The 23,858-nt window shown below is 42.0% G+C and overlaps 1 protein-coding gene across 1 annotated transcript in view; it reads right to left on the bottom strand.

The window, feature by feature from the left end:
• Window positions 1–23,858, bottom strand: part of LOC128698835 (nephrin-like) — an 829,595-nt gene that overhangs the window by 33,597 nt on the left and 772,140 nt on the right. Inside the window, exon 12 of the mRNA XM_070097658.1 lies at window positions 21,892–21,997. Coding sequence (XP_069953759.1) covers window positions 21,892–21,997 — 106 coding nt within the window. The remainder of the gene's footprint in view (window positions 1–21,891; window positions 21,998–23,858) is intronic.

The raw sequence follows: 23,858 nt of genomic DNA on the forward strand, positions 1-23,858 counted from the left end.
CGCTTGTTTGTAGGCTTCCTCGCTTGTTGGTAGGCTTCCTCGATTGTTGGTAGGCTTCCTCGCTTGTTGGTAGGCTTCTTCGCTTGTTGGTAGGCTTCCTCGTATGTTGGTAGGCTTCGACACTAATGGTAGGCTTCCTCGTTCGCTGGTAGGTTTTCTCGCTTCTTGGTAGGCTTCCTCGCTTGTTAGCCTATTAACAAGCGAGGAAGCCTACCAACAAGTGAGGAAACCTACCAACAAGCGAGGAAGCCTACAAACAAGCGAGGAAACCTACCAACAAGCGAGGAAGCCTACCAACCAGCGAGGAAGCCTACCAACAAGTGAGGAAACCTACCAACAAGCGAGGAAGCCTACAAACAAGCGAGGAAGCCTTCCAACAAGCGAGGTAGACTACCAACAAGCGAGGAAGCCTACCAACAAGCGAGGAAGCCTACCAACAATCGAGGAAGCCTACCAACAAGCGAGGGAGCCTACCAGCAAGCGAGGAAGCCTACCATTAGCGAGGAAGCCTACCAGCAAGCGAGGAAGCCTACCAACAAGTGAGGAAACCTACCAGCAAGCGAGGAAGCCTACCAACAAACTAAGAAACCTACTAACAAGCGAGGAAGCCTACCAACAAAAGAGGAAGCCTACTAACAAGCGAGAAAACAGGCTTTCTCGCTTGTTAGTAGGCTTCCTCTTTTGTTGGTAGGCTTCCTCGCTTGTTAGTAGGTTTCTTCGTTTGTTGGTAGGCTTCCTCGCTTGTTGGTAGGCTTCCTCGATTGTTGGTAGGCTTCCTCGATTGTTGGTAGGCTTCCTCGCTTGTTGGTAGGCTACCTCGCTTGTTGGTAGGCTTCCTCGCTTGTTTGTAGGCTTCCTCGCTTGTTGGTAGGTTTTCTCACTTGTTGGTAGGCTTCCTCGCTGGTTGGTAGGCTTCCTCGCTTGTTGGTAGGCTTCCTAGCTTGTTTGTAGGCTTCCTCGCTTGTTGGTAGGTTTCCTCTCTTGTTCGTAGGCTTCCTCGCTTACTGGTAGGCTTCCTCGCTTGTTGGTAGGCTTCCTCGCTAATGGTAGGCTTCCTCGCTTGTTGGTAGGCTTCCTCGCTTGTTGGTAGGCTTCCTCGCTTGTTGGTAGGTTTCCTCACTTGTTGGTAGGCTTCCTCGCTTGTTTGTAGGCTTCCTCGCTTGTTGGTAGGTTTCCTCACTTGTTGGTAGGCTTTCTCGCTTACTGGTAGGCTTCCTCGCTTGTTGGTAGGCTTCTTCGCTTGTTGGTAGGCTTCCTCGCTAATGGTAGGCTTCCTCGCTTGTTGGTAGGCTTCCTCGCTTGTTGGTATGCTTCCTCGCTTGTTGGTAGGTTTCCTCACTTGTTGGTAGGCTTCCTCGCTTGTTGGTAGACTTCCTGGCTTGTTGGTAGACTTCCTCGCTAATGGTAGGTTTCTCGCTTGTTGATAGGCTTCCTCGCTTGTGGTAGGTTTCCTCACTTGTTAGTAGGTTTCCTCGCTTGTTGGCTGGTTTCCTCACTTGTTGGTAGGCTTCCTCGTTTGTTGGTAGGCTTCCACGCTAATTGGTAGGTTTCTTCACATGTTGGTAGGATTCCTCGCTTGCTGATAGGCTTCCTCGCTTGTTAGTAGGTTTCCACGCTTGTTGGTAGGCTTCCATGCTTGTTGGTAGACTTCCTCGCTTGTTGGTAGGCTTCCTCGGTAGTTGGTAGGCTTCCACGCTTATTGGTAGGTTTCCTCACTTGTTGGTAGGTTTCCTCACTTGTTGGTAGGCTTCCTCGCTTACTGGCAGGCTTCCTCGCTTGTTGGTAGGCTTCCACGCTTGTTGGTAGGTTTCCTCACTTGTTGGTAGGTTTCCTCACTTGTTGGTAGGTTTCCTCACTTGTTGGTAGGCTTCCTCGCTTACTGGTATGCTTCCTCGCTTGTTGGTAGGCTTCCACATTTGTTGGTAGGCTTCCTCGCTTGTTGGTAGGCTTCCTCGCTTGTTGGTAGGTTTCTTCAGTCCCTGGTAGGCTTCCTCGGTCCCTGGTAGGCTTCCTCGTAAGATATGTTATAGGTATCTGTGCAAGATACGACGGCGAGTTGCCTCCTATGACCTGTTTCTGGGTTAATCATAACAGCTTCCACAATCTGGGTAAATGATGGTATGAGATTGTAAGAGGTTTTAACAGATTAATTTATTGGAAAGCGACAAAGAAATTTGTACCAAACTCTACAAACAAGAACTGATGCATGAGCAAAGATGTGTAGCCTAAATAAGGCAATAAATCGCAAAACTAACTCTCTCTCTCTCTCTCTCTCTCTCTCTCTCTCTCTCTCTCTCTCTCTCTCTCTCTCTCTCTCTCTCTCTCTCTCTCTCTCTCTCTCTCTCTCTATCTATCTATCTATCTCTCTATCTATCTATCTATCTTTCTATCTCTGTCTTCCCTATTTCTCAAAAACAAAAAAGCTACTTTTAGGACTGGGTGGGGTGTATCTTCACATGACTGGGCGGGGTGTATCTTCACATGACTGGGCGGGGTGTATCTTCACATGACTGGGCGGGGTGTATCTTCACATGACTCTATCTATCTATCTGACTGGGCGGGGTGTATCTCTATCTATCTATCTATCTTTTCTATCTCTGTCTTCCCTATTTCTCACAAATCTTCACATGAAAAAGCTACTTTTAGGACTGGGTGGGGTGTATCTTCACATGACTGGGACGGGGTGTATCTTCACATGACTGGGCGGGGTGTATCTTCACATGACTGGGCGGGGTGTATCTTCACATGACTGGGCGGGGTGTATCTTCACATGACTGGGCGGGGTGTATCTTCACATGACTGGGCGGGGTGTATCTTCACATGACTGGGCGGGGTGTATCTTCACATGACTGGGCGGGGTGTATCTTCACATGACTGGGTGGGGTGTATCTTCACATGACTGGGCGGGGTGTATCTTCACATGACTGGGCGGGGTGTATCTTCACATGACTGGGTGGGGTGTATCTTCACATGACTGGGTGGGGTGTATCTTCACATGACTGGGCGGGGTGTATCTTCACATGACTGGGCGGGGTGTATCTTCACATGACTGGGTGGGGTGTATCTTCACATGACTGGGTGGGGTGTATCTTCACATGACTGGGCGGGGTGTATCTTCACATGACTGGGTGGGGTGTATCTTCACATGACTGGGCAGGGTGTATCTTCACATGACTGGGCGGGGTGTGTCTTCACATGACTGGGTGGGGTGTATCTTCACATGACTGGGTGGGGTGTATCTTCACAGGACTGGGTGGGGTGTATCTTCACATGACTGGGCGGGGTGTATCTTCACATGACTGGGTGGGGTGTATCTTCACATGACTGGGCGGGGTGTATCTTCACATGACTGGGCGGGGCGTATCTTCACATGACTGGGCGGGGTGTATCTTCGCATGACTGGGTGGGGGTATATCTTCACATGACTGGGCGGGGTGTATCTTCACAGTACTGGGCGGGGTGTATCTTCACAAGACTGGGCGGGGTGTATCTTCACAAGACTGGGCGGGGTGTATCTTCACAGTACTCGGCGGGGTGTATCATCACATGACTGGACGGGGCGTATCTTCACAAGACTGGGCGGGGTGTATCTTCACAGGACCGGGAAGAGGTCATCACCAGTCATTATTACCTCAGTATAACATTCCAAAAAGAAAATGCAAAACGCATAGGGCAGACATTAAGAGAAATAAATGTTCAGAATGATTGAAAAAATCAGTTTCCGATACTAGTCATCGGGGAACCATCCCTGGGATGTACACGGTTAATGGAACTGCCAGAATTATCAGATTAGTGCAGTATTGGAAGAAATTTTTTTCCTTGCTGCTCCAACGCTTCCCTGAGGGGTCGTTACTGTATGTGTAGCAACGAGAAAGTTCGAATTAGACCGTGATGTTACTGTCTTGCGGCTGCTGGATGGAGAATCTAGCATCGTACATTTAAGTGCACTAAACTGCATGCGCTGGAGTAGTGCATAGCATAAATATGTAGAAACTACTTCTGTTCAGGTCGTTTCTAGATCCAAAAAAGGATTCCCAGGTATCCCATTACCATAGCTCGACCTCAGTGATCCAAGACAAGTATCCCAGGTACCACGTGACGCCAGCCACCTATACATCAGCTCATGAGAGTGTCCTAGTAGTTTATTCAGATATATTCACTTATGTATATTATTAGTTGAGTAAATATGTGAATGACTTTGATAGCTCGTTCGGTAATTGAACGTTTAAGGTTACCTTGATAGCCGAGAGTTGTATGATCTTTCATCTTGGTTCTTCAGTCTGTTGTATTTACTCTTCTCTTTGTATGATTTGAATATTTTAGTTTGTTACTTTATATCCGTCTGTTAGCTGTGTTAACTTCACTTGTCTTTTAATATTTATATTATTAACTCTATCGTGTGATTAATTTTCGAAGTTCCTACGGTAATTGTTGTTTTTCTCATTACATTCCACGGATAACCGAGCCGAGCCATTTGGCTAAGCATGGTATCGTGCTCGACTCTTCGTCTCCCGTGAGCTGCCTCGCTTGATCTATGAGAATCGGCTTATGGTTAATCGGCTCTCCTTGTGTGTGAGCTATTCTGACATAGCCAATTACAGTCTGTCTACCTGCCAGTCTTCTTGATTTCTGTTTGCCTACCCAGTCAGTCCTCTAGTCCGTAGCATCAGCGACTGACACCTGATAGGCTAGACAGTGTCATCAACCCATGTTGGCAGTATACCTCCCTAACTCACTGGAAACTTTCAAGCTGATATGTTCCATCTTGTAAAGCCTACTGACTGGCAGGTTAATTTGCTTGATTCACCCTGATACATCCAGAGCTTCAGTCCTGCTGTAACTCAGTTACTATACAACCTCAGTTATTTGTGAACGACTGTTATTGCTCCTTCTTTCAACATCATTTCTGCTGCTGGATCAACAACCGATCTTCTCCCAGAGCCAAGGATTTATACCCAGGGTTAATTATCACCTCTTGCTGTGTTCCATTCATTTTTGGTCCAGTCATTATCTATTTCGTTTTTTATGCTTTGATTCAGTTACAATTAAAATTGCTTCCATTTTTATTGCTGTCCGAAATGTATTTAAATATCGTGATTAGTGTGATCTTCACCTACCCTCACTGCATATTTTTAAATGTTATTATATCTTTTCTATCTTATAATTTTCATTAAGTTAAAATCTGGATCTTCCACTGAGGGTCTTAAATAATACATCTCTCAGAGAGGCTGCAGAACCGCATCTCATCTCCCACAAAAGACATGGAAGCCATACCTCGACAGCACAAAAAACTCAAAGTGACCTAGGAAATATAGATCAACAACAGAAAGAGGCACAGGAGATATGGATCAATATCTTCAAGGGGCCCAGGAGCTGTAACATATTCCTTTAGAGGAATGTGTTAGGCGTTTAGGTTTCAGAGTTACGGACCAATCACTGCATACTCTGCAAGTGTTCACTGAAGGCAACTGGTGAGTCTTGGTAGCCGTGTCTAGCTATGGTCGTAACCTCATTCAGACTTAGGCTTATCACCCAGTGAAACTTCAGAGACTGGTGGGAGCCAAGTTTGCACATGCGTAGTGTATGTGAAGACGCAGGCCTGCGTAAGTGTCTAGCAGTGAACAACAGCTTCAACTGCTACTAACATCTCGGTTCATGAAGGCAGCTTGCCTAAACGAGCAATTACTCTTTAATCGGACTAGCTGACTACAAAGATTAATGTCAGGTTACTTCATTATACACTATGCAAAGGAAAAGATGTGGAAGAAGAAAAACGTAGCACATTGATCAGCCTGTTTTCTGCAGTGAATGATGGTGAAAGTTTTTTCTTTCTCGGGCCACCCTACCTTGGTGGGAAACGGCCGATGTATTAATAATAACTTAACAGACATGAAGGTAACCTGGTGCACAACAGACTACAAGCAGGTACGATCCAGAACTCGTAGAAAACATTAATAATCATTAATAATCAATTTACATTGTATGATGACACACAGCACAACGTGTAAACATTAAAAATTTAAACAATTAATGTATAAGGAGCAGCAAAAAGATTTGGAGAAACAAAACTCATTAATAAATAAAGCCTTCGACATAGTTCCTCACAAGATATTAGTGCAGAAGCTAGAGGATCAGGCACGTATAACAGGAAGGGCACTGCAGTGGATCAGAGAATACCTGACAGGGAGGCAACAACGAGTCAAGGTACGAGATGAGGTATCACAGTGGGCGCCTGTGACGAGCGGGGTTCCACATGGGTCAGTCCTGGGATCAGTGCTATTCTTGGTATATGCGAATGACATGATGGAAGGGATAGACTCAAAAGTGTCCCTGTTCGCAGATGATGTGAAGTTAACGAGGAGAATCAAATCAGATGAGGATCAGACAGGACTACAAAGAGGCATGGACAGACTACAAGCCTGGTCCAGCAACTGGTTCCTCGGATTTAACCCCCCCAAATGCAAAGTCATGAAGATCGGTGAGTGTGTGTTTAAGGAAGGTGGGAGGAAGACACATGCAGTTCTCCTACCCCTCCTCCTCCAACTCCATCATGTTGTTCACCTGCCTTCACTACCCCCTCCTACCCTCGAGTGACAGCAATGTATCTACCCTCCCTCTCTTGCGCTGATCTCACGTACACAAAACTTCTTGATTCTAATGGAAGAAAAGTAGTGTGTACGTGAGATCAGTGCAAGAGAGGGAGGGTAGATACATAGCTGTCACCCGAGGGTAGGAGAGGGTAGTGAGGGGAGGTGAACAATATGGTGGAGTTGGAGGAGGAGGGGTAGGAGAACTGCACGTGCCTTCCTCCCACATTCCTTAAACACACACTCACTGATCTTCATGACTGTATTTGGCGGGGTTAAATCCTAGGAACCAGTTAGAATCAAGAAATGAAAATCAGGGTCTTGTAGCCACTTCAGAACGAGCTGCAGGTATTCACACACAAGCCTGCTGATGATAATTTTGTAGGTCTTCTTAATTGGAAGATATTATGCCAAAACCACAGAGGGAAATTCTCACAGCCTCTCTCTACCAGAGTATCCAAGCATATAATATATATATATATATATATATATATATATATATATATATATATATATATATATATATATATATATATATCTGTGTGTGTGTGTGTGTGTGTGTGTGTGTGTGTGTGTGTGTGTGTGTGTGTGTGTGTGTGTGTGTGTGTGTGTGTGTGTGTGTATGTGTGTGTGTGTGTGTGTGTGTACTCACCTAGTTGAGGTTGCGGGGGTCGAGTCCGAGCTCCTGGCCCCGCCTCTTCACTGATCGCTACTAGGTCACTCTCCCTGAGCCGTGAGCTTTATCATACCTCTGCTTAAAGCTATGTATGGATCCTGCCTCCACTACATCGCTTCCCAAACTATTCCACTTACTGACTACTCTGTGGCTGAAGAAATACTTCCTAACATCCCTGTGATTCATCTGTGTCTTCAGCTTCCAACTGTGTCCCCTTGTTACTGTGTCCAATCTCTGGAACATCCTGTCTTTGTCCACCTTGTCAATTCCTCTCAGTATTTTGTATGTCGTTATCATGTCCCCCCTATCTCTCCTGTCCTCCAGTGTCGTCAGGTTGATTTCCCTTAACCTCTCCTCGTAGGACATACCTCTTAGCTCTGGGACTAGTCTTGTTGCAAACCTTTGCACTTTCTCTAGTTTCTTCACGTGCTTGGCTAGGTGTGGGTTCCAAACTGGTGCCGCATACTCCAATATGGGCCTAACATACACGGTGTACAGGGTCCTGAATGATTCCTTATTAAGATGTCGGAATGCTGTTCTGAGGTTTGCTAGGCGCCCATATGCTGCAGCAGTTATTTGGTTGATGTGCGCTTCAGGAGATGTGCCTGGTGTTATACTCACCCCAAGATCTTTTTCCTTGAGTGAGGTTTGTAGTCTCTGACCCCCTAGACTGTACTCCGTCTGCGGCCTTCTTTGCCCTTCCCCAATCTTCATGACTTTGCACTTGGTGGGATTGAACTCCAGGAGCCAATTGCTGGACCAGGTCTGCAGCCTGTCCAGATCCCTTTGTAGTTCTGCCTGGTCTTCGATCGAGTGTATTCTTCTCATCAACTTCACGTCATCTGCAAACAGGGACACCTCAGAGTCTATTCCTTCCGTCATGTCGTTCACAAATACCAGAAACAGCACTGGTCCTAGGACTGACCCCTGCGGGACCCCGCTGGTCACAGGTGCCCACTCTGACACCTCGCCACGTACCATGACTCGCTGCTGTCTTCCTGACAAGTATTCCCTGATCCATTGTAGTGCCTTCCCTGTTATCCCTGCTTGGTCCTCCAGTTTTTGCACCAATCTCTTGTGTGGAACTGTGTCAAACGCCTTCTTGCAGTCCAAGAAAATGCAATCCACCCACCCCTCTCTCTCTTGTCTTACTGCTGTCACCATGTCATAGAACTCCAGTAGGTTTGTGACACAGGATTTCCCATCCCTGAAACCATGTTGGCTGCTGTTGATGTGTTGATGTGTGTGTGTGTGTGTGTGTGTGTGTGTGCGTGTGTGCAATAAGACCACACTAAACAGGTGATATCAGAATATGCAAAACAACCACTGTGAAAGAATAATGAAATTCGTGACTTCTCTCATTATTAAGCAACTATAAAAACAATGCATCAAAGGAAGGCATATAAAGGGTCAAGACTACACCTCACCATCACATCCCACAACAAAGCAACACCTCACACACGCGTGACGACACCCGACTTTGTGAAACACACCTAATACTCTTCCCAAGAATTAAAATTTATTACTTGTTTAATGTATCATTAAATTCTTCCAAATTTTATTAATTATAAATGAATTCAATTTCTATAAACCAAAAGAAATATTCTTATTGTTTTCATAACAGCTTTTTTTATGAAACAAGATTCAATTATATTTCTGTCGACCATGGACTTGCTTGATACAACTTTCACAACTTTTTGAAAATCAATTGGATGGTTAAAATCTCTTACATGAATAAATAGAGCATTGGAATCTTGTCCAGTTCTAAAGCTATATTTATGTTGTTTTAATCTTAATTAGAGACTTTTACCAGTTTGACCGTAATAAACTTTATCGCAAATTTTACAAGGAATCTTACAGACAAATCCGTCAGCATTTTGGGGGGAATTCTTTATCAAAATTTTCTTTTACTGTATCAAAATTTTTAAATACAACTTTGATATTAAAAGTCACTATTCTTTCACAGTGGTTGTTTTGCACACACACACACACACACACACACACACACACACACACATATAAACATTGTCTCTACGTCTACAGCAGGACTCAAACTATAACGAGATTGTTTGGTAGGCTGTAAGCGGGTGGTTAATGATAAATGTCTTCGGAGGCTTCTTAGTTTGTTATGTCGTGGTGGGTACACAGGCTTGTGTTGTGCCCATGGCCCGGGAGGGCCATGCCCACGAGAGAGAGCTAGGCAGTAGGCCTTCTGTCTTTCTGCTAAGCCGCTGTGAGAGTGAGAACGAGGCAAGGGCAGGCAGGCTGAAGTGGCAACGCCTATAGGTGGCAGCACCAGCATGGCGCGAAATATGAACTAAGCTGGCAGACAGCATGGGCTCGGCCACCTACCGCGTGTCGTCCCGACGAGACAATACTGGTGGTGAAAGAAACTCGGTCTCTCTCTCGTAGGAACAGGGCACAGAACACAAAATAAAAACATATGTATACAAATGGACATGGAAAAAAAAACTTCCTACAGGGAGGGAAGAAAAAAACATGTGGGGTGTGATGAACATCGTGGTCAAAGGCAGTGAGCGTCGATGGGCATCAATGCACGCCTTCCTGCGTCTGGACAGATACTGCAGCACAGGAGACATCGCTGCGGCTGAGCTGTGACATAACAGGGTACGGTCTCCTCTGGAACGGTGAAGCAGTCATCGTAGGAGTCGCTGCAGGTTTTCACTCAACCTGGGGCACGACATGCTGGTGCCCTCGAGTGAGGCGTCGACAAAACTCGGCAAATGGGCAGGACTTCTGGCAAGCAACTCAGGAGGACACTTCTCGACTGGTACTGTCGCTGGGCTGTCACTGCCGGCGAGCGTGGAGCGAGTTGTGGAGCGAGTCGTGGCAGAGATGACTGGGCGAAACATCTGGGAGTCGTAACATCATACACCAGACTGCAGTGAGCGAGCTAGCAGTCAAAGTGACATCATCTTTGTGCAGGCTGCTCACTGAAGCTTGTGACACGAGGCTGACACAGCGCCTGCCGACAGGGCTAACTGCGGCTTGGCGAGTATCATTCTCTCAGCAGTTGGAGTTATAGCAGAGGTTAGTCTAAGCGTCCCCAGACTTGTTTCTCTACATATAACTGCACTCTGAAGGTCTGGAGGTGAAGTGAAACAAATCTCGATGGGAATCGTAGCAGGTACGATTCTGCTGAACATCACGAGCGACGAGCATAAAAGCTTTCTGTACAAGAGGGCTCGGTCACTCGGGGCTGTCTAATAGCTGTCAAACACACTGGTCACACGGGTGACTTAACACAGTGGTGCTACTCAGGTCTGGCTCAGACCTCACTGGACACATGGCAACTTTAAACACACCCGCGGTACATGTGGTACAACATGGCTTAAACTAGCAAATTATGCTTTTCTGTGCATAAAACTGACACTAAGACATATACTAAAATGTGAGAACACTGACTGAAAGGAATTAACACACGACATATATCTTCTCTTAGTCTTCGCGACAATATTTTAATAATTACTGAACACTCGATGGTGACATCATGTGATGTCAGGCGTGATGTCACGAGGTGACGTCAGCAGCACTATGACGTCAGCAGACATCTCGAGGTGACGTCAGGCAGACATCGTGACGTCATGAAGTCGGGCAGCATCGTGGGTGACGCCAATGTGATGTGGGCAGCAGGCCTCAGCATGTGGCCTGGGACATCTGGTAACTCACGTGGCTGGTAGATCCACGTGACATCTCCCACACCCACGTGACGTCGGGATCCACATGGTGTAGTGATCTACGTGGCATGCTGATCCACATAGCTTCGAGTGGCCTCGGGCACTCGGATACACAGTTCTGGCAATGAATTCACACGGAAAACAGCAGAAAACACAGCAGAGGGAGTGGGCAGTAGTGAGTGTATGGTAGTGTGGTGGCGACGAGCGTGGGTGAGTGTATGGCGAGGGAGCATCTGGCCGTCTCCTCTCCCACCCACAAACACAGAGAAACACACTGGATGCAGAAATCACCACAAGACTCACCTCTGGCTTGCTGAAACAGCTGTGCTGAGCTGAACAACAACAGCAACATACAAGTGACAATGAAAACGTGACTTGAGAAACAGCGTGGGTCCCACTGTAGCGTGGGGTCACTGGGACGCCACTTACAATTTTGAAGAATTTCGGCAAATTTCGGCCTGGATCCTGCTTGTACCTGTGTCTGGATGCTCAAACGTGCAGACACCACATCAGGATAACTCGTTGAGAGACGGATGCTTCTTGTGTAGGGTGATGAAGTAAAGATGACTTCATACCTCTCCTTCCTCTCTCTGGGCAAACAATTGCTGCGACCACCGCTTTCCACCATATATAAAAAGGATTATTTGGTAGGGCTGAAAGCGGGGTGTGAATTATAGACGTCTTCGGAGGCTTCTTAGTTTATTGAAAAGTGTCGTGGTGGGAACACAAGCTTGTGTTGTGCCCATGGCCTGGGAGGGCCATGCCCACGAGAGAGAGCTAGGCAGTAGGCCTTCAGTCTTGCTGCTAGGCCGCTGTGTGAGTGAGAGCGTGGCAAGGCCAGGCAGGCTGAAGTGGCCACCGAGAGGCCTGGCTACAGAGGGCAGCATCTGAGTGGCGCGAAATATGAACTAAGCTGGCAGACAGCATGGGCTGTCTGTGCAGACAGTACAGGCTGTCTACAGAACCTACTAACTCTGTATCAGAGTCCACAGTACTTTACCACGGAGCTAGACGCAAGATAAGTATGGGCGCTTAACTGAAGCTAAGCGATGCTACCCAATACCCCCGGGCACCATACCCCCGGGCACCAAGCTCGTTTTGAAAGTTATTTCATCGAATCCTACCACATGCAGTGGACAACGAAAGAGATTTGAAATGCTTAGCAACTCGCAAACGGGCGAAATTATTTACAAACATTGTCTCTACGTCCACAGCAGTAGGACTCGAACCTGCTAACTCTGTATCAGAGTCCACAGCAAACGAGCTTGGTGCCCGGGGGTATGGTGCCCGGGGGTATGGTGCCCGGGGGTATGGTGCCCGGGGGTATGGTGCCCGGGGGTATGGGGTAACATCGCTTAGCTTCGGTTAAGCGCCCATACTTATCTTGCGTCTAGCTCCATGGTAAAGTACTGTGGACTCTGATACAGAGTTAGCAGGTTCGAGTCCTGCTGTGGACGTAGAGACAATGTTTGTAAATAATTTCGCCCGTTTGCGAATTGCTAAGCATATATATATATATATATATATATATATATATATATATATATATATATATATATATATATATATATATATATATATATATATATATATATATATATATATATATATATATATATATATATATATATATATATATATATATATATATATATATATATAGTGAGAGAGAAATTGTGGTAGGGGACTTGAATGCTAAAGTAGGAGAAACTTTTAGAGAGGGTGTGGTAGGTAAGTTTGGGGTGCCAGGTGTAAATGATAATGGGAGCTCTTTGATTGAACTTTGTATAGAAAGGGGTTTAGTTATAGGTAATACATATTTTAAGAAAAAGAGGATAAATAAGTATACACGATATGATGTAGGGCGAAATGACAGTAGTTTGTTGGATTATGTATTGGTAGATAAAAGACTGTTGAGTAGACTTCAGGATGTACATGTTTATAGAGGGGCCACAGATATATCAGATCACTTTCTAGTTGTAGCTACACTGAGAGTAAAAGGTAGATGGGATACAAGGAGAATAGAAGCATCAGGGAAGAGAGAGGTAAAGGTTTATAAACTAAAAGAGGAGGCAGTTAGGGTAAGATATAAACAGCTATTGGAGGATAGATGGGCTAATGAGAGCATAGGCAATGGGGTCGAAGAGGTATGGGGTAGGTTTAAAAATGTAGTGTTAGAGTGTTCAGCAGAAGTTTGTGGTTACAGGAAAGTGGGTGCAGGAGGGAAGAGGAGCGATTGGTGGAATGATGATGTAAAGAGAGTAGTAAGGGAGAAAAAGTTAGCATATGAGAAGTTTTTACAAAGTAGAAGTGATGCAAGGAGGGAAGAGTATATGGAGAAAAAGAGAGAAGTTAAGAGAGTGGTGAAGCAATGTAAAAAGAGAGCAAATGAGAGAGTGGGTGAGATGTTATCAACAAATTTTGTTGAAAATAAGAAAAAGTTTTGGAGTGAGATTAACAAGTTAAGAAAGCCTAGAGAACAAATGGATTTGTCAGTTAAAAATAGGAGAGGAGAGTTATTAAATGGAGAGTTAGAGGTATTGGGAAGATGGAAGGAATATTTTGAGGAATTGTTAAATGTTGATGAAGATAGGGAAGCTGTGATTTCGTGTATAGGGCAAGGAGGAATAACATCTTGTAGGAGTGAGGAAGAGCCAGTTGTGAGTGTGGGGGAAGTTCGTGAGGCAGTAGGTAAAATGAAAGGGGGTAAGGCAGCCGGGATTGATGGGATAAAGATAGAAATGTTAAAAGCAGGTGGGGATATAGTTTTGGAGTGGTTGGTGCAATTATTTAATAAATGTATGGAAGAGGGTAAGGTACCTAGGGATTGGCAGAGAGCATGCATAGTTCCTTTGTATAAAGGCAAAGGGGATAAAAGAGAGTGCAAAAATTATAGGGGGATAAGTCTGTTGAGTGTACCTGGTAAAGTGTATGGTAGAGTTATAATTGAAAGAATTAAGAGTAAGACGGAGAATAGGATAGCAGATGAACAAGGAGGCTTTAGGAAAGGTAGGGGGTGTGTGGACCAGGTGTTTACAGTGAAACATATAAGTGAACAGTATTTAGATAAGGCTAAAGAGGTCTTTGTGGCATTTATGGATTTGGAAAAGGCGTATGACAGGGTGGATAGGGGGGCAATGTGGCAGATGTTGCAAGTGTATGGTGTAGGAGGTAGGTTACTGAAAGCAGTGAAGAGTTTTTACGAGGATAGTGAGGCTCAAGTTAGAGTATGTAGGAAAGAGGGAAATTTTTTCCCAGTAAAAGTAGGCCTTAGACAAGGATGTGTGATGTCACCGTGGTTGTTTAATATATTTATAGATGGGGTTGTAAGAGAAGTAAATGCGAGGGTCTTGGCAAGAGGCGTGGAGTTAAAAGATAAAGAATCACACACAAAGTGGGAGTTGTCACAGGTGCTCTTTGCTGATGACACTGTGCTCTTGGGAGATTCTGAAGAGAAGTTGCAGAGATTGGTGGATGAATTTGGTAGGGTGTGCAAAAGAAGAAAATTAAAGGTGAATACAGGAAAGAGTAAGGTTATGAGGATAACAAAAAGATTAGGTGATGAAAGATTGAATATCAGATTGGAGGGAGAGAGTATGGAGGAGGTGAACGTATTCAGATATTTGGGAGTGGACGTGTCAGCGGATGGGTCTATGAAAGATGAGGTGAATCATAGAATTGATGAGGGAAAAAGAGTGAGTGGTGCACTTAGGAGTCTGTGGAGACAAAGAACTTTGTCCTTGGAGGCAAAGAGGGGAATGTATGAGAGTATAGTTTTACCAACGCTCTTATATGGGTGTGAAGCGTGGGTGATGAATGTTGCAGCGAGGAGAAGGCTGGAGGCAGTGGAGATGTCATGTCTGAGGGCAATGTGTGGTGTGAATATAATGCAGAGAATTCGTAGTTTGGAAGTTAGGAGGAGGTGCGGGATTACCAAAACTGTTGTCCAGAGGGTTGAGGAAGGGTTGTTGAGGTGGTTCGGACATGTAGAGAGAATGGAGCGAAACAGAATGACTTCAAGAGTGTATCAGTCTGTAGTGGAAGGAAGGCGGGGTAGGGGTCGGCCTAGGAAGGGTTGGAGGGAGGGGGTAAAGGAGGTTTTGTGTGCGAGGGGCTTGGACTTCCAGCAGGCATGCGTGAGCGTGTTTGATAGGAGTGAATGGAGACAAATGGTTTTTAATACTTGACGTGCTGTTGGAGTGTGAGCAAAGTAACATTTATGAAGGGATTCAGGGAAACCGGCAGGCCGGACTTGAGTCCTGGAGATGGGAAGTACAGTGCCTGCACTCTGAAGGATGGGTGTTAATGTTGCAGTTTAAAAACTGTAGTGTAAAGCACCCTTCTGGCAAGACAGTGATGGAGTGAATGATGGTGAAAGTTTTTCTTTTTCGGGCCACCCTGCCTTGGTGGGAATCGGCCGGTGTGATAAAAAAAAAAAAAAAAAAAAAAAAAATATATATATATATATATATATATATATATATATGCAAAACAACCACTCTGAAAGAATAGAGAATTTCCAAGCGCTTTCGTGACTACTCACATTATCAAGGAACTATGAAAGTAAAGCATCCAAGGAAGCTATATAAGGGGTCTAGCCAGCACCTCACTATCAGATCCCACAACGGTTAAACACCTGACGCGCGCCGACCCAACTTGGATAGGTCCTTTTCACAACTCACCCACAAACTATTCTACCCAAGAAAATTTAAAAATTATTATTTGTCCAGTGTATTATTAAATTCTTCCCAAATTCTATTAATTGTAAATGGATCTAATTTATATAAACCAAAGGAAATATTCATATTATTGTCAAAACTGCTTTTTATGAAACAAGATTCAATTATATTCCTGTCGACCATGGACTTGCTTGATACTACTTTCTCAACTTTTTGAAAATCAATTGGATGGTTAAAATCTCTTACATGAATAAATAGAGCATTGGAATCTTGTCCAGTTCTAATGCTATATTTATGTTGTTTTAATCTTAGTTTGACCGTAATAAACGTTATCGCAGATTTTACAAGGAATCTTATAGACACATCCATCAGCATTTTGGGGGGAATTCTTTATCAAAAGTTTTTTTTACTGTATCAAGATTTTTGAATACAACTTTAATATTAAGTCTTAAGAAGAGAAGGCATATCAACCAAGTTTTCATGGTAAGGGAGAACCAACATATTTTTAGTTGAATAAGGCTGGTTGCCCCTTTTTGGATTGTAAAAAGTATTTCTAGCAACTTTAAAAGATTTATCAATTACATTTCTTGGGTATTTTAAATCATTACCTATTTCATAAATTTTGGATATTTCCTCATCTATGAACTCAGGACTACAAATTCGTAAAGCTCTCAAAAACATTGATGAGAAAACAGACAGTTTGAATCTATCTTGATGCGAGGAATAATAGTGGACATAGGAACAGTTATTTGTAGGTTTTCTGTAAATTTTAAATTTGAATTCATTATTACCCTTAATAATTAAAACATCTAGAAAAGGCAATGAGTTATTTTCTTCAAACTCAACAGTAAAGTTTATAGAATGGGCTAAGCTATTTAATTTTCCAAGGAAATGGTGTATATCTACATTTTTGGGCATAAGACACAAAATATCATCAACGTATCTGAACCATTTAGCTCTATTAGGGAGGATTGTGTTAAGCAACCTTGTTTCAAAAAATTCCATGTATAGGTTACTAAGAACAGGTGAAAGAGGATTTCCCATTGCCATACCAAACTACTGAGTGTAAAACTTATCATTAAATACAAATTTTGCATCAACAATGCAAAGTTTAATAAGTTTAATGATAGTAGGAACTGGCAATGGTAAATCATAGTTAACGAGTTCTTCAGATAAGAAACTTAATAAATCATCAACAGGAACTTTCGTAAACAAGGAAGTAACATCAAAACTAACCATGTTAAAATCATTTAAGTCAGTCAAGGAGCTTAATTTATCAACCAAGTCTATGTTGTTTTTAACATTAAAGTTAGAAATTTTGCCAACAATAGGGCTCAAAATATCAACAAGCCATTTGGATAATTTATATGAAACTGACCCTATGGAGCTAATAATTAGTCTGACTGGATTCCCTGGTTTGTGTGTTTTTATTAGTCCATACATGTAAGGCAAAGATGGATTAGTGGAAGTAAATTGTTTGACTAATTCATCTTTGCCTTTCAATAAAATCCAGTCAGACCAATTATTAGCTCCATAGGGTCAGTTTCATATAAATTATCCAAATGGCTTGTTGATATTTTGAGCCCTATTGTTGGCAAAATTTCTAACTTTAATGTTAAAAACAACATAGACTTGGTTGATAAATTAAGCTCCTTGACTGACTTAAATGATTTTAACATGGTTAGTTTTGATATTACTTCCTTGTTTACGGAAGTTCCTGTTGATGATTTATTGTTTCTTATCTGAAGAACTCGTTAACTATAATTTACCATTGCCAGAAAACCTACAAATAACTGTTCCTATGTCCACTATTATTCCTCGCATCAAGATAGAGTCAAACTGTCTGTTTTCTCATCAATGTTTTTGAGAGCATTACGAATTTGTAGTCCTGAGTTCACAGATGAGGAAATATCCAAAATTTATGAAATAGGTAATGATTTAAAATACCCAAGAAATGTAATTGATAAATCTTTTAAAGTTACTAGAAATACTTTTTACAATCCAAAAAGGGACAACCAGCCTTATTCAACTAAAAATATGTTGGTTCTCCCTTACCATGAAAACTTGGTTGATATGCCTTCTCTTCTTAAGTCTTTTAATATTAAAGTTGTATTCAAAAATCTTAATACAGTAAAAAAAACTTTTGATAAAGAATTTCCCCCAAAATGCTGATGGATGTGTCTATAAGATTCCTTGTAAAATTTGTGATAAAGTTTATTACGGTCAAACTGGTAAAAATCTCGAACTAAGATTAAAACAACATAAATATAGCATTAGAACTGGACAAGATTCCAATGCTCTATTTATTCATGTAAGAGATTTTAACCATCCAATTGATTTTCAGAAAGTTGAGAAAGTAGTATCAAGCAAGTCCATGGTCGACAGGAATATAATTGAATCTTGTTTCATAAAAAGCAGTTTTGACAATAATATGAATATTTCCTTTGGTTTATATAAATTAGATCCATTTATAATTAATAGAATTTGGGAAGAATTTAATAATACACTGGACAAATAATAATTTTTAAATTTTCTTGGGTAGAATAGTTTGTGGGTGAGTTGTGCAAAGGACCTATCCAAGTTGGGTCGGCGCGCGTCAGGTGTTTAACAGTTGTGGGATCTGATAGTGAGGTGCTGGCCAGACCCCTTATATAGCTTCCTTGGATGCTTTACTTTCATAGTTCCTTGACAATGTGAGTAGTCAGGAAAGCGCTTGGAATTTCTCTTTTCTTTCAGAGTGGTTGTTTTGCATATTCTTAAATCACCTGTTTACTGTGATCTTATTGCATATATATTGCATATATATATATATATATATATATATATATATATATATATATATATATATATATATATATATATATATATGATTCGTATTGCAACGAACGAGTGGTATTTAATCAATAACAACATTGCGGCTAGCCGAAGATTCGAACCCGAGATAAAATTCACGATGCTCTAACCCATGGGACCACGGAATTCTACAAAGATCACGCACCCAGCAGAGCTAGGTGTTTTACCGTGATCAGAGGACATTTGATGGTGTGGGTGCCTCAGAGCTAATTTCATTCTGCTCCCCATTTGATGTACTAGCCTCCACGAGCAGTATATATATTACTATAACCACGAACGAGTGGTATTTAATCAATAACAACAGTGCGACTAGGCGAGGACTCGAACTCGTGTCATTTTAGCCCGTCTCATGGCGGGCTTGCCCTCTGTGTAGTGTACAGTGACCCTCCCAGGCCTCCCAAAACCCGTCACCCTCCCAAAACCCGTCACCCACCCCCACACTACTGCGCCTACACCATTCAACTCCCCCGCCTCACCCACCCAACTGCCAGCGACACCCCAACTGTAGAGAGAACTTTGCCCCTTCCAGCCAAGATGTCAGCAATGTCACAAGATATCCCGGGTCCTCAGGAACTTCCACGACAGAGCCAACAGCTGTGGAAATCGACCACGAGGCAACTGTCAGGTAGCCTCGTAACGGCTTGACAAAGCTCCTGGAGAGCGAAACGTTGCCATAATAAAATGTCACATTAGTTGCATTTGTGTCCTTTTACTTAACACAAACTGTCAGGTGTGCCGCTGGAGGTGTGCACTCAATCCCTCAAATCTCATCATCAGCAACATCAATTATTAATGGGTAATAAATGCATACCCCTGAGATGTTTATTAATTTCTAATACATATTCATTGTCTTCTATTTTTCGTTGTATTCCAACAGACTGAAAATTAATTTTCAGAGTGAACCCATTATAATTTAGTATTCTTTACATTTTTTTTATATTTTCATAATTCTTGTGATCTACTCATTCTGTCCTTATCATCTTTTATTCAATATTTTATTTAATTTGTTTTATGTGTCATTTTTAAATAATTTCTTATCTGCCACATTTAATTATTTATATTAATGTAATATTGATAAGGTAACAAAAGAACCCGAAAGGAAAGAAGTCACTCTGACTTTTTTGGGTTATCCCAGGTTCCCTACACATATGCTGCTATGTATGATAATCTATGTAACTGAATAAACTTACTAATGTAATGTACCTTGAGCAGATCTCAGGAACAAGAGTTCACTTTTTCAAGGCAAATGTTTGGATTCGTGTTGTTTAGGATATCTTCCCGGTTTGTTACATTTAGGACATGGCTGACTTGTTCCCATTGTATGTTTTTGTTATTGAAGTTGAATTTTGTGAAGACACTCTCATGACTGCTCACATTTTGTTGGTCAGCACTCCTGTACATATATGTCTGTGCCTCTATTATGTTGTGATTTTCTTTGATACAGTTATATTACGTATCAGATTGTCATTGTTAGTGAAGATGAGGCCCAGTGTATTTTCTAGTCTTGTTGGCTCTAATATTTGCTGGTTTAAGGTGAATTTGGTGCAAAGATTTAATAGCTCGTGTGTGTGTGAATTTTCATCTGAGCTGCCTCCTGCTAAAACATTATTTGCTACACTCCATTTTAGGTTTCTCAATTTGAAATCACTCAGTAGCAAGATGTTTGGGGCAGGAGTTGGGAGATTTTCCAGACAGTGGTCAATTTTCAAAAGCTGTTCCTGGAATTGCTGGGAAGTTGAATCTGGAGGCTTGTATACTACCACAATGACAAGGTTTTGGTTCTCGATCTATACCGCCAAAACTTCAACTACATCATATGAGATGTTTAGTAGTTCTGAGCAAATGAACGATTCTGTGACATGAATTTACAGGCTTGGTGGAAGAATTCCCACCTTCATTAATAAGCTAAGAATTATTACCTATCTCATATGACAACGTTTTATGTTTTGCTATGAAACATACAGACAGGGAACAGGAGCAAGTTGGAGCCAGGTGCGGGGCAGTGATTTTATTTAGTCAATTGATTTTATATAATCGACGTTGTTATGCAATACGAGAATGTTCCAAATTCGACTCATTTTTGGAATGAGTGATTTCAGATGATGTGATGTTCTCGAGAAGGATATACAGCCAGTGTAGTTGTTGTTTCGTGCCTTTCATGTGGAACAGAAGTTGTCTCCTCGTTATCTGCGAAGTAGAGCCATGAGTGGTACAATATTAACCTTGCGCATTACAGTAAGACCAACTATATTTCTCCAATACACAAATAACCCGCACGTAGAGGAGAGGAGCTTACGAAGACATTTACAAAGTCACAGTGTGACTTTGTAAATGCTCCAAGTCGGACCGTAATGTTGTCGTAAGCTCCTCTCTTTTATGTACGGATTATATGCGTAACGTTCCAGCCACAGTATTGCACCTTTTGTTGTTGTTGTTGTTGTTGTTATTTACATTTCTCCAACATTAAAGGTTCTGCTGAAATGACAGATCTACTCCGCCTGGTCTAACCAACAGATAAGTCGTCTTGCTAAGTTGTCTGTATCGTCCAGAAGTCGTAGGTGAGACGTTGAGCTAGCAATCCAGGAAAGTGGTAGATATTAAGGTGTAAGTGCACTTGTGCCTGGTGCAGAGTGTCGCAGTCTCTCATGTCCGGCAGGTACGAGATATGATTTTGTTTGCAAAATTTAACAAGTGATTTTTCCATAGACATTTTAGGGTCAAATTTCACGCCTTTGAAATAGACTTTACCCCTGAGTTCTAACACTCTTCTATTCACTGTTACCACTGATCCTGCATTAACATTATACTGCCTAGAGATGATCCTCATTTGTGCTTTCTCAGAAACAAATGTGACCTGTCATTGTATTTTTCCTTAGGCTCAGCAGAAAGCTGGTGATTGAAGTGACTGAGAGCAGCTTTCATTTCATCTCTTGGATAAGTAAATGTCAGAATATAGTCATCTGCAAGGACATGGAATTCTAGGATGAACTGAAAAGGTCATTTAATTAAGTATAATACACTCTCCATAAAAATGAACCAAATGCGCTTTTCTGTGAATACTGGCACAGATTAAGTATTTTGTTGACTCTGCCTCTGACACTTAAGATCAACCAGCAGGCCTTTTGCAGTGTTCCTCCATTCTTATCTTCTTATGTAATCACTAATTGTGTTTAGTTCAAAGCCAGAGACGCTCTCTTGACTGCTTTATAGAGATAGAAAATCTTCGTCAACGTATAATTAAATTATATTCATTAGATATAAACTATATACGACTTGGCGAGCGAAGAATACAGATGCAATTTGGCGTACTGTCGCAAACTGGTGCAGTGTTCGACTTACTATGGAGATGCTCCGAGTCTGACTACCGAACAAGCACTAAGAGAAAGCTACATACTCACCTAAAGTTTTGAGTGAGTCCCCCGTCCGCCCCTGGCTGACAGGTGATGTGTAGTGACCCAGCTGACTGATTAGTCAACACACAGTCTCTTACACTATCTGGGGCACCTGTAACACAGGAATTAATCAGGTTTAGTTTAATCGTTGCTGTGTAAGATTATTTAAATGACTCCTATTTCTACCTGGAAGAGTTTGTGTAGTTGTGTTATCTGAGAGTGATATTCAATATTCTCAGATAACACTGCTGTATAAGGAATTTATTCACGGTATAAGGAATCTCCCATAAGCGCTTGAATTTTCACTCTCTTGAGAGATATCGTTGAAGTATATAAGTGGATGATGGGCATAAACAAAGGCGATATTTATCAAATACTGAGGATATCGAATCAAGTAAGAACCAAAAATAAAGGATTTAAGTTAGATAACATTAGACTTCCAGTAAGCATGTGTGAGCGTGTTAGATAGGAGTGAATGGAGACTAATGGTTTTTGGGACCTGACGAGCTGTTGGAGTGTGAGCAGGGTAATATTTTGTGAAGGGATTCAGGGTAGCTGGTTAGCCGGATTTGAGTCCTGGAAATGGGAAGTAAAATGCCTGCACTTTAAAGGAGGGGTTTGGGATATTGGCAGTTTGGAGGTTCACTTTTAAACTGCCGTATCTCAGCGATTCTGCAAAAACAGTGATTATGTATGAGTGAGGTGAAAGTGTTGAATGATGATGAAAGTATTTTCTTCTTGGGGATTTTCTTTCTTTTTGGGTCATCCTGCCTCGGTGGGAGACAATTGACTTGTTGAAAAAAAATAGATTTAGAAAGAACATAGGTAAGTACTGGTTCTCAGAGTTTTCAGTACGTGGAACAATCTTGCGAATAAGGTAATAGAGGCTATGATCTTGTGTAACTTTAAAAAGAGATTGGACAGATATATGAATGAGAGGGGTTGCGCTTGAATGGTGTCTGCGGTACAGAATCAAATTCTTGCGCAATTTAGGAAAAAGGTTGGACAAATACATAGGTGGCTTTCGATAAGAACCTGCCTTATATGGGCTAGTAGGCCTACTACAGTGTTCTTCCATTCTTATGTTCATATAGCACTCTTCCAAAAATTAATATTTTTGATTTTCTAAACATGATTAGGAAACAGTTCCCTTCACAGACCGAAATTTATCAGATCCTTTCGTGAGTAAAATATTCAGAGTGATTTATACAACAGATCTTTAAAGCTGATAAACAGAAACATTCTCAAATAAATGCGAAGAAACTAAAATTACAATTTAACCAATAAAACTGCAAATTAAAACATAGCACATTAGCACTTGCAACCTTCCACTGGACACGATGAACCTGTGTGGAAAGTTTAAAGTCGATTAGAATAAACTTCAACTAATTAACACACACAGAACTTTTAGGAAAAAATCTGACAACTGATTTATGTATTTTTTATTGAACTAAAACTTAACCACGAGTTAATTGTCATTTGTCTTGTATAAGTTGTCTTAGTGAAAGGTTGTAGAATCTATCGTCATTAATATTCATTTATTGGTGCTAATAATAATAATAATAATTTATATTATTATTATTATTATTATAATTGTAATTATTTTTATTATTATTATTATTGTTACTCATATATTAGTATTACTCACACTTATTATTATAATTATTGTTATCATCATCATCATCATCATCATCGTCATTATTATTAAATTAACACACTGGCCGATTCCCACCAAGGCAGGGTGGACTGAAAAAGAAAAACTTTCATCATTCACTCCATCACTGTCTTGCCAGAGGAATGCTTTACACTACAGTTATAAAACTGCAACATTAACACCCCTCCTTCAGAGTGCAGGCACTGTACTTCCCATCTCCAGGACTCAAGTCCGGCCTGCCGGTTTCCCTGAATCCCTTCATAAACATTTCTGTGCTCACACTCCAACAGCACGTCAAGTATTAAAAACCATTTGTCTC

Source organism: Cherax quadricarinatus, chromosome 59 (genome assembly GCF_038502225.1).
Source record: "Cherax quadricarinatus isolate ZL_2023a chromosome 59, ASM3850222v1, whole genome shotgun sequence".
In the NCBI taxonomy this organism is placed as follows: Eukaryota; Metazoa; Arthropoda; class Malacostraca; order Decapoda; family Parastacidae; genus Cherax; species Cherax quadricarinatus.